The sequence below is a fragment of the Lagopus muta genome, chromosome 5 (genome assembly GCF_023343835.1).
Source record: "Lagopus muta isolate bLagMut1 chromosome 5, bLagMut1 primary, whole genome shotgun sequence".
NCBI lineage: Eukaryota > Metazoa > Chordata > Aves > Galliformes > Phasianidae > Lagopus > Lagopus muta.
This window is the reverse complement of record NC_064437.1, coordinates 2,900,137-2,911,650: the sequence shown is the minus strand read 5'-3', so window position 1 is coordinate 2,911,650 and position 11,514 is coordinate 2,900,137. Positions and strand designations below refer to the sequence as shown.

General features: G+C 52.8%; 1 protein-coding gene across 15 annotated transcripts in view; it reads left to right on the top strand.

Moving 5' to 3' along the window:
• The first annotated feature begins 520 nt into the window (after positions 1–520).
• The window catches only part of NFIA (nuclear factor I A), a 231,809-nt gene continuing 220,815 nt past the window's right edge, over positions 521–11,514 (top strand). For 13 of the 15 annotated variants that reach the window (XM_048946063.1, XM_048946069.1, XM_048946071.1 and 10 more), the window contains exons 1-2: positions 627–767; positions 5,367–5,898. In XM_048946063.1, coding sequence (XP_048802020.1) covers positions 741–767; positions 5,367–5,898 — 559 coding nt within the window. In that variant the 5' untranslated portion in view covers positions 627–740. Of the gene's footprint in view, positions 768–5,366; positions 5,899–11,514 lie in introns of all 15 variants that reach the window. The other 2 variants (XM_048946073.1, XM_048946072.1) reach the window with 1 other exon arrangement.

The following is an 11,514-nucleotide window of genomic DNA, read 5'->3' as shown; positions in this document are numbered from 1 at the left end:
AAAAACCCCAAAGGCTGCCGCTGCCAAAACAATGCGGGGCGGGCTTGGAGGCGCTTCTCCTCTACGGAGCGGTGTTACGAGCCGGGAATTGAAACGGAATTCTGTTCGCGATGCTCCAGCCCCCCCCCCTCCCCAGTTATTATTTTTATCCTTATTTCTATTCTAATTTTCATTCTTATTTTCAAAGCGCACTAAGCACCGCACGACAAGTGCCAGCGCACCGGCAAAGTTCCGACGGCCGCGCCGCTCCCGCTGCCCCCATCCATCCCCGCACCCCGCCGTGCCCCCCCACCCCCCCTCCCCTCTCCCGCAGCCAAACTTTGCGCCGCGCGCTGCGGGGCGGAGGGAGGCGGTAGCGCCGCAGCCCCCTCCCCGCCCCTCCCCGCCCCCGCGGGCGGCGCAGAGCGGAGCGGGCGCGGAGCGGGCGCGCAGCGCGGCGCAGCGCAGCGCAGCGCGGCGCGGCGAGCGCTATGCCTTTAACGGCGCGCGGGGCAGGCATGCCGAGCGCGTAGTGCGGGAAAGTCGAGGCGGGGTTAAAGTTCAGCTCATGGAGCGGCTCCGCGCTGGCTGCAGTTTGGCAGAGTTGGAAATGTGAAAGCAAGAAGCAGGCTCGGGGCTCCCCCTCCTCTCCTCTCTCTCTCTCTTTTTTTTTCCTCTCTCTCCCTCTATCCCCCCCTCTCCCCCTCTCTCTCCTCTCTCCCGCACACGCACACCTCCGCCCGCAGCCCCCCGCAGCAGTCATGTATTCTCCGCTCTGTCTCACGCAGGTAAGCGGCCGCGGGGCGCGATGGGGCCGCGCTGCGGGGCCGGGGCCGGGGCACGAACGCGGCCGCTTCGCCGAAACTTCAACTTTGTTGCTTTTCCCCTCTCCCCCCTTTTCCCGCACGGCCATTTGTGTCGGCACATGGCTAATGGCGCCTACTTATTAACGCCGTAATTAAGAGCCGAGGGGCTGCGGGACGCCCCCCGCACGCCGCGCCCCGCCGGGTGCTTGGTCATCCGCGATCGATGCGGCGCCGCCGCCGCTCCCCGCGCCGCTCCGCCGCGACCCCGCACCGCACCGCGGGGCTCCGGGGGGGAGGGGGATCCCCGCCGTCCCGTCGCTCTCCTCCCGCGCTCTCCCCGCGCGATTTCCGCGCGCGACCCCGCCGTGGACCCCCCGCGCGCTTCAGCGCAGGCTGCACCGTCTTCGCGCGGGGGTCGCCCCGACTCGTGCCGTGTTCCCCCCCCCTTCCCGCACCGCTCCCCGCCCGTGGAGCGCCGCCCGCGCAACTTTTGCGCCCCTCGCGTGCGCGGGACGGGCGGCTCGGGCCGGGGGGGTTTCGGCCCGCGGTGCCCCCGGGGTTGCACGGCCGCACGGCGCCCCCCCACACCCCCACCCCGCGCCCTGCTGCAGGACGCTAAATTGCACACCTCCAATTAGCAGGATATAATGGTTTAACGAGGAAACGCTTTGTGGCGGGCTCCTACCCCAGATTATTTCCTCCTGCAGGAGATTTTGACTCCATTATTCTTATTAATTTAATTTGAATTTTATTTTATTTCCTATTTTTTTTGCCGGCGAGAAAGCCTCTCCGGGCGCTTTCCGGCGAGAAAAGGCGACGAAACGCAGCGAGAGGGCGGGAGCCGCCAAACTTTATCCCCTTCCCTTTGCCGGCCCCCCCCCCCCCCCCCCCCGGCCCCCAGTGCCTGCAGCCGTAGGGCCGGGGCTCAGGGCTGCCCCGCACACCGCAGCCCGACCTGGCACCCACGGCCCCGGCTGCCGCGGGGGCACAGCGCGTCGCCCCACGTGCGGAGCTGGCAGGGCCTGGCTGTGCCATGGGGACACGTAACCCCGACCCACAGGATGGGGCTCTCTGTCCCGTTCCCCCCACTGCTTTATTCTTTTTTTTTTTTCTTTTCTTTTTTTTTTTTTCTATTAGAAAATCTTGCATTCTTGTTGCACACTTGGAAAAGTGAGGCGAGGGCGAGAGGCCTCCCGAGGAGCTCCTTCCTTCCCTCCGCGGCCCCGTTGGGTGCTCCCTGTCAATCCCGATAAGAGTGGGGCAGCCCTTCTCCATGGCTTGGTTATTTTTCCCTTCAGGATTCCTATTTTTCCCTCCAGGATCGATGGGAGCTTTTATCAGTGGGAGTTTGGGAAGGGAGATTTTTTTTGTGTGCGTCTTTTTTCATTTGGGTGAAGTTTTGGTTCAGATTTAAAGGGGAAAGCGGTTCAGAAAGGGAGACACAGACATCAGAGTTGGAGCGCGTCGGTTCCAGCACTGTACCTGGATGGCACCAGGTTTTGTGTCATCTGTCAGGAAAACCCCAGTGCTGTCCGTGTCTGCAGAGGATCTCGGAAGCGGTTGGGGAACATATGCCCATCTCCTAATAGATTTACAAGCAAACGGATTGTAAAAATATTCACAAGGGTTGCTGCGGCTGGCTTAGTTTCGAGAGGATCCACAGAGATATAAGTGTTTCTCAGGGCTCCTGCAGGTTACCTTGTTTCCAGGCAGTGCTGGGGCTCTAGCAGTGCCTTTTGCCCTCTCCGAGCAGAGCTGCTCAGGGCCGAGGGCCGCGGCCGCCAACTTTGGGCACCGTGCAGCACAACTTTCCTCCCTCACGGCTGCCTGCACGCAGCCCGAGGGCTCAGCACCCGTCCTGCTCACACGCTATGAAAGTTTCCCTTTGGGCGAGTTTGGGGACAGGCAAAGCCCCTCTCCTTTTTGCTCCTTAAACCCTTTCTCTTTCTGCAGCCAGGCTGCGGACAGCTCTGCACATCTGTTAGCACGCTTGCACTGACACACTTCCGAAACTTTTCTTTTTTTTTTTTTTGCTATAATAATACCCCCAAAATCAATAACGGCGCTGTGCAGACCCGCTCCCCTCCCACCCCACAGTCCTGGCGCTTTGCTCTCTGTGCCGCGGTGCCGGCCGAGCTGCAGGCTGTGCCGTGCCGGGGCTGCGGGTCGCTGTGTGAGCCATTAACCTCTTCTCGCCGCGCACCATTTTGAGCAGCACCCGGAGCCTGGCACGGCCGCTCACCTCCCGCTGCCTCCAACCCCTGCCTTCACACCGCCTTTTTTTTTGTTGAATTTTTTTTTTTTCTTTTTTCCCCTGGCTCTTTTCAAGTGGTTGTTGTTTTTTTTAAATAGATATATATTTTTTCCTGTGTTGCCGCTCCCTCCCCGCTCAGGTTCCCGCTGTAGGAACGGGCTGCAGCGCAGGTTACAGCAGCTCGCTCTTGGATGGCGTCCAGCGTCGAGCCAAAAAAGTCCCGAGCACATGAGATCCGTCAGGACAAAGCGCTGCAGAAAGCAGAAAAGTTGCAATATTTCAGCCCCACCAAGACGTGCTCAGCGAGCGCTCTGCTCGCAGCAGTGCTCCCCGCGGTCCGGCGGTGCTCTGTGTGCACAACCAGGACCCCACAAAGGCCTTTTCCCCTCTAAGAGGGGCAGGAGGAGCAGGAGCTGGCTTTGGGGTTTTGGCAGCTCGCAGGGAGCTGCGGTCCGTCTCCTTCCCTCCCTCGTAGGAGAGACAGAGCAGCTCTGCGTGCGCCTTCGCCCACTTTGTGAATCTGCCGACTGCAAACTCTTGGCAATCTTTATTATTTTTTTTTTTCCTCCCCCCCCAAACTTTATTGAAATTTGAAACGATGATCTCTTCCATCCAGTACAAGACGGGAGAGAGGAAAAAAAAAAAAAAAGGAATGCGTCAATCATCAGAGTGATTTATTTTATTTTACCTGCTTTGGTGTTAATGCTCATCCATCGTCCTGCGGTTCCTGGGCTGGGTGGATGGCTCTGCACGTTCTGTGCTCAAAGTAAAAATGACCGCTGTGACACCGCTATGGATTGAAGTATTTACAGCGTAAGGGCCGTCAGAATCAGTGCGGGGGAACCTTGGGGGAAGTCAGTAGGAGCTCCTGAGTTAGGGCAGCGTCTGCTGATGGGTATTTCTGCTACCGAGTGCTCAACTTCTCATCATTATTTGAAAAGAAATAGAACTTCAAATGATGTTATCAGAAGGACGTGATATTTCTGTTTTTATAATGGCATTTACAACCCGAAATGATTTGGGTCGGAAACGCTCCACACGATCATTTCGGTACTCAAAAGTTAACTAATGTGAAGCCCAGCGCTGCCCTGCGGGACGGGGCAGCAACTCTCCCGTGTGCAGCAGCAGCTGTGCATCCCCGCAGGGCCCAACATGAAGCCTGGAGGCGCCCGGCCCTGCAGCCATAGGATCAGGCCCTGCAGGCAGTGGGATGAGGCTCTACGTGCAGTGGGATCGGGCCCTGCAGCAGTGGGATTGGGCCCTGTGGGCAATGGGATCGGGCCGTGCAGCAGTGGGATCGGCCCGCAGGCGCTGTGACGTGCGCCGCGCTCATTCATTTGGTGTAGGAACTGAGAGTGCGGCCCCAGCGTGGCACAGCCTGGGTCGATCCCTCTGCTGGTTTATGTGGTGCTTTTTGAGGACACTGATCTATTTCTGCATAATAGATCTATATCTGTATTTTTTTTACAAAAGTAAAGGGGTCTTTCTTGCATTTTTTCGTGGTCAGCAGAACTGTAACTGTGATTACTTTGTGCCCGGGCAGAGGGGATCTGTAGCACATCCTGGCACAGAGCAGTGTCTCTGGATGGCAAAACTAACTTTCCAAGTACGGAGTTTCTTTTTGGGTGTATGAAAATACAGCCTGACACGAAAAAAAAAAAAAAAAAAATTATTGGCGTGTTTGCATGAGTTGTGCCAAGCTTTTCTATCACTGCGCTTTTCAGTTTTTTGGGTCTCCTTTCAGTTTATCAAAACTCTTTGGAATCCTAACGTGCCGCAATGTCAGATTAAAATTTTAATTTTTTTTTTTTAATGGACCGTAATCCTCACCTTTTTTTTTTCTTTTTTTTTTTAAATACTATTCGGTGTTTTTTAAGATTTCAGCTGGGCGGCCGTGGCGCTCCGTCCTCCAAGCAGAGCACCGCCGCCGTGTTCGCACGCATGGCTCCACTTGCGCGTTACTGTACAGCGCGCTGCCATTTCCAAGTTTATCTTTGGGAAAGTTTCGCTATACTTCAGACTTCCCCACACAAACAGGGATTGGCATCCGAGCGTTCCGAATTTGCCAAATTGGCGGGCACACGCTGGCGACGCCGCAAGCAGCGGGGTCAGGGAGGGAGCAGAGGGAGATACGCGCTGCGAGCGGCCGACTCCCCGCACCCAGCCGGCCCCGTGCCTTTAACTCCTTCTGCCCTTTTCTCCACCAAACTGGGGCTGGGGGCCCAATCCTGGCCCTGCTTCTCCTTTCAGGGGGTCGGGGCCGCTCGGCTCTCTTCGGGCCTCGCTGTGCTTTGCGTGACACCGACGCTTCTCTGTGACTTTTTCAGGATGAATTTCATCCCTTCATCGAAGCACTTCTGCCTCACGTCCGAGCGTTTGCGTACACATGGTTCAACCTGCAAGCCCGAAAGAGAAAATACTTCAAAAAACATGAGAAACGCATGTCAAAAGAGGAAGAGAGGGCCGTGAAGGACGAACTCTTAAGTGAAAAACCCGAGGTAAAGCAGAAATGGGCGTCCAGACTTCTGGCAAAGCTTCGGAAAGATATCAGGCCTGAATTTCGGGAGGATTTTGTTCTCACAGTCACAGGAAAAAAGCCTCCGTGTTGCGTCCTTTCCAATCCAGACCAGAAGGGCAAGATGAGAAGAATTGACTGCCTTCGCCAGGCAGATAAGGTCTGGAGGTTGGACCTCGTTATGGTGATTTTATTTAAAGGTATTCCGCTCGAAAGTACTGATGGCGAGCGCCTTGTAAAGTCCCCACAGTGCTCTAACCCCGGGCTGTGCGTACAGCCCCACCATATAGGAGTTTCTGTTAAGGAACTCGATTTATATTTGGCATACTTTGTGCACGCCGCAGGTAAGTGCCTTTCTATACCACTTCTCCACCTCGCGCGTCTGCGTCCCGGAGGGTTTGGTGCGGGCGGGAGGGAGCGCGGCCCCAAATCTGCCCTTCTTCACCGGGCACAGCTCTTGTTTTCCTGGGGTTAATGGCAGTTTGGTGTTTGGGGCACTTTGCTCAAGTGTTATCCAGGCTTCTTTTATTTTTCTATTTTTTTTGTGCGGTGGAGGGAACGCGGGGAGAATTCCCAATTTTTTTATTTTTTTTTTTAATGTTTTACTTCTAAAATTAACTCTGTGCCTGTTATGCATGAAGCGGTTGTAGAGGGTTGGGATACCCGAGGTCAGGGCTACCAGGCATCCTCACCTGGAGAGATGGGAAAGGGAGAGGAACCCCAGTTGGCAGCTGGAAGGTGCAGATAACAAATGTGAGGTTGTCATTTTGGGTAAAAAATTGGGGAATTGAGGCCAAACCTTTTATTTAAAAAAAAGACAACCTTAAAACATCACAGTCTATACACAAAGAATTTGGTCTGTTCTTGAAACGAATTCTTCATTGAATAATACTGCGCCTGGGGAGGGCTGAACTGTTTTTATATGTGATGAAATGGGAAATGCGGGGGTCCCCCACCTGCCTGGGGTTGCCTCAATGTGTGAGAGGGTGAGCAGAGGGCTGGGGTGGAAAATAACACGGCATCGTGTCTCTGATGGGCAATTGTGCTGCAGAAAGACGTGAGCAAGTGCAGTGCTGGGCCCTGGTCGTCCGATACAGGATGTAGAGGGGATGTGTGTAGGGTGGATATAGGACATGCAGGTTGGCCTGGCTTCAGGCTGGCCTGCAAGTGGAGGGGCTGGGCAGGCGGAGAGAGCAGGGGGCGAGGGCGGGATCATACCCATGCAGACCCCGTATATATAAATATATAGGAAACATAGCAAATTGCAGCACTGGGAGTTGGTGTTTCCAACACCACGTTGTTTTGGAGGGGTGCGTAGGAACTTTTGGCCATTCCAAATTCTCCTGCCATGCCCTTGCAATGCAGCCCACACTGGGGCTGACCGTGTGGCCCTCCTCATGCCATCCCCACAACCAGCACCCAGCCCTGCAGCATGATTGAATCACGCTCACCTTCCCGCTGCCCAAAGGCTGTATTTGCTCTGTGCTTTGTTATGTGGCATGGAGCAGGGATTACCGTCTGCTGTGAACTGAGCAGAGAACAGGGCCAGGGCTCTGCCCCAGGCTTTTAGGTTTTTTTAGGATGCTGAATACTGGTCCCTATTGCATTTCCTAAGCGCAGAGCGGCCTTCTGCGCAGGGCGAGGGTTGCCAGCAGAAAGCAGAGGCTGGGTTCAGCCCGCAGGGAGGATCACAGGGACACAGGACGGGGAGAAAAGGGGAAATCCAGGCTTGGGTGCTGCAGGGGGCCAGAGGTTCTCTTCCTGCTGCAGCAGCCAGGCAAGAGACGCCGTAGAAGTTCAATATTGTGATTAGGGATATAACATCTTATCAGCGTGCTGCTGGCAAACACTACCCTTGATAGCAAACTGATGTGTTTCTACGCTCATCATCAACGGGCAGCGGCCTCACTGATTGTTGGAGCTGCTTGCTGTAGATTGTTGGTGCAGAGCTTGGGACCTCAGTGCTGTGGATTCGCAGGGTCTGTCTGCAGTGAGCAGTGGGTGCACACCGCGCCATGGTTCCGGCTGCAGCACGCTGTGCTCGTCGTGCTGCGGGTTTGCTGCTGCACCGCCACGGGGACAAAGTGATGCTTAGGATGGATCGCGGGTCGGGCATCCCCTGTGTCGCTGCACAGAGGTGTGCTGGAAGCTCTCTACCTTTTTTTTCCCCTTTTTTCCTCTCTTTTTTTCACCCCTCCGAGGTATCCCAGCAGTCTTTGTTGCACCTGAACATTGGCCAAGTTGCCAGCCATTGGTTCCCGCAGACCCGCAGTAATGGCAGCTTGTGCCATGTGCGCAACAGGAATGGTACAAAAGGAAAATATTAAGGGTCCTTTGTCTGTAGCTCCATCAGGGCCGCCTCCAGCAATGTATGGACCGGGTAGCTCTGGGGAGGAAGGTGCCAGCACTGATATTAGGTAGGCCGGTCAACTTACATATAGCGGATTTGACAAGCATCTGCTATAGTACAGAAGATTTGTAAACACTAAACAATGTTTTTACCTCCTTAAAAGTTTTGAGAAGTTGCCAGTATTGGCAGGAGGCACAGACTCTGAAACGTGCTTGGAGATATGTGCCAAAACCATTGTGACCTTTTCACCCGTAGTGCTTTTTCTTCTCCCTCTCTCTCTTTTTTTTTTTAACTCTCCTTTTTTTTGAGGGAGCGTTCCCTTCCAAGATGCCTTATTCAAGATGACTTCAGCAGCGAGATGTCCCTCTCCTTCTAAACGTGCACCATAATTATTGCTTTGAATCCACGCTTTTTCTTCAGTAGGCACTATCATCTGTAGGAGAACACATGTGCTCAGATTTAAATAGTGCTTCTCACAAAGCTACTGAAATCAATTATTCCCTTTAAGAACTGGCTAGAAAGAGAAAACAAAAATATGCAAATACACAAACGATGTGTCTTTTTCGTTAAAAAAAAAAGGAAAGGAGAGGAAAGGAAGAACGGTGTTCAGTGAATTAGAGGTTGACCAAAAATGCATTGAAATTTAGAGTATTGCTCTCAGTTTGCAGTTTCTAATCTGCTTAACTAAAAGCAGGTGGCATTTTCATACCCTAAACTTGGGTTTGCTTTTTAGTTTTCCCTTATTCTGCACTTGTATCAAATGACAAGTTGGAAACCATTGTGGCAAACCGTTTTCTTTGTGGGAGTCAAACAGTAAAGCTAATTTATGGCCAGTCCTTTACCAGATGATCTGTATCAGAATCTGCAATATACTAGGCACGTGGCAAGGTCACAATTTAAGTTGTTAAGGTCACAACCTTAGCCACCAGGCATTTGACCTTTTAGATAAAGTTAACCTTTGTTCATTAGTAGGCACTCAACCGAGAACTTTCAGGAGTTTTTTACTGCTTTGGAGTTCCTTCTGCTAATGTGATCAGATTGGAGGAAAGGCTCGCCATGGAAGTAGTTAAATTCTGTGCAAGGTCCCAGTTCTGCAGGCTCTGGCAGTGGGCAGGGCTGGATGCCGGGCCGGGGAGCGACGCTGCGATGCCCGATTCTGGCTTTTTTGGAGGGCTGCCGTCACTGTCCCAGGCAAGTTGTGCTAGCCAGGTGGTTCTGGGGGAGAAAAGCTTTTGGTCTTTTGGAAGGACATTTAAAAATCTGAAATTTAAGGAAAAGCTGGAGATGGCTGTTTATTTCAATGAGCTATTTTTTCTGCTTCTCTTAATGTTTAAAATAAGAGCCAGAGAAGATGCAAAAAGTCAGCATTATTTCTGCAACTGCAAGAATTCACTGAGGGTCTAAATGCAGTCTGTGGCCATTGTCCGGGCAGCAGTGTATGGCACACGACCTTGAACTTTAGGTGGACCCATTGGCAGATTTAAAACATTTCTACTTGGAGCACCGCAGAGAGGCCCCAGTCAGAATAAGGCAGAGCCTGGCGAATAAAGCAAGGGGCTGCAGATAGCCGAAATGCTGCGGAGGTATCGCTTAGCTCCAAGTCTGAGAGGTACAGCCCGCTTTGCACCGTGATCCTTTAGTACAATTGTTATTGATTGTTGCTGCATTAATCCCGCTAATAGCCGCGGCCGGCCGGCGGTGCGGCGGTGCGAGAGGTGCTCTGACAATGCCGTGCATCACGGAAAGAGCTGCCGCAGCATCTCCAGCTCTGCAAAAGTCTGGCGTTTGGCTGTGCAAAGTATTGCTGGCTCCTATAGGACGCACACCATATTGTTTACTTAATTATGCCGTGGCGAAGGCTCGTATTTAATTATTTAGACGACTTCCCCGCTTTGCTGTGATACCACGTTTATTATTTAATTTAAAATCAAAAGGGCCGCGCTACTGTTAGTATTTGATGCATTTTACTTTTGTTTTGGCTACGTTATTGTCATTCCTCCGTACAGTAATCCAGATCGCCGTGATATGCAGATTGGCCAGATGGTCATGTTAACAGATTGAGAACCCACTTCCCACTGCTAAAGAGCAGGTGTAAGATCAGTGGGTTTTTTTTTTCCCTTTCCTCCCAAGTTTCAACCAAAATGCTCTTTAGACAGCTCATAACGGTAGTTAAAAAGAGGCACATTTCAAATGGTGTTTGTTCTGTGAAGATAATATGTAATAGACATGTCGTTTTTACATGTATCTGAAGACTTTTAAAGCATCCGTGACATTTCATCTGCATATAAGGCTTTTGAAAACCTAATTCCAATACACGGTTGTTCCAGCGTGCGTCAAAACCAGTCTTTAAAGTTTTGTTTGTGATGTTAATAGACCCTGTGCCTTTCTGCAGAACATGGGGCTTATTGCATTGACTCTTACCAAGCCGCTCAGCCAGCCTTGCAGCCAGTGACGCGGTGTGCTGGGCTCCCTGTGCACGGCCAGGGGAGATCTGGGGACTCACTGTGTGTTTTTTTCATTTCCATCAGTTTTGGCCGTTCAGTGACATGTATACGTTCGAAGAAAAAAAAGTGAAATGAAGTCCTCTCGTAGTATTTCTGCGCTCGAGGAAGAACTGGAAAAGGCAGATTTTGCATTACTTTAGGCTGGTGAAACGTCCCTGTACGGCAGCAGTGCTGGAAGGCTGCGTGTGTGTCCCACGTGGAAGTGGCTGAGGGCAGCCCCAGCTCCCAAACACGGCCGTGCAGCAATCCCATGCCCTGCGTGGCACAGAAAGATATCTCCATCTATCGGCGCTTTCTGTTTTGGGGCATGGGGCGGGCAATTGTGAGGGGCAGGAGGTGACAGGAGCAGGATTTAGGTCGGGACAACTGCGCTCCCCGTGCTGCTGTAACCGAGCCGGTGAGTATCTGTGATAATGCGGACACTAAGTGGTGCGGCACTCGGGACGGCCTGCTCCGTCCCAAAGCCCTGGCAGGAGTTCAGTCATGTGGTTTAGCTTTCCCCTTTCTCCAACAACAACAACAGCAACAACAAATAAACACTGGGCGAAGGCGTGTGCGATCTGCTCAGGATGTTTTCCAGGTGATGGGGCAGGCTGCCGTTTCCATGCCTTCCTGCCCGGAGATGCGGGGCTGGGAGCCGGCCTTGGCCAGAGAGCAGCGAGCTTTGTGTGCTGGTGAGAGCGTTACCCAACGCTGCTGGCTTGTCTACAAGCGACTGCACTTTTATATTTCCCTTCTTTTCCACCCAATGATGAATAGCATTAATTTAGATCTATTTAAGGCGAGTGTGGGAGAAACCACAATCTTTGTTGTGGTCACTGCTGTACACAGCGGGGCTGAATGTTTCTCTTGGTTGAGGCCTCAAAGCTGAATCTGGAGAACCCAAAACATCATGTCAGCTTTTCAAACCCTTGAAAGAGACAGTGGAATCCTAATTGTTCATAAAACCCGCTATTTATTATTACGATTCCGTATTTTCAGTCTTTCTCTCCATTCGGATGTAAAGGAAAGGGCGTCCCTTGCCTCGCTCCCCCTCCCCTCAGTGCTTCCCCTCGGTGTCCCAGCCCCAGCAGCACCCCAGCACAGCCCCCGGTCCCAGCCCTGCT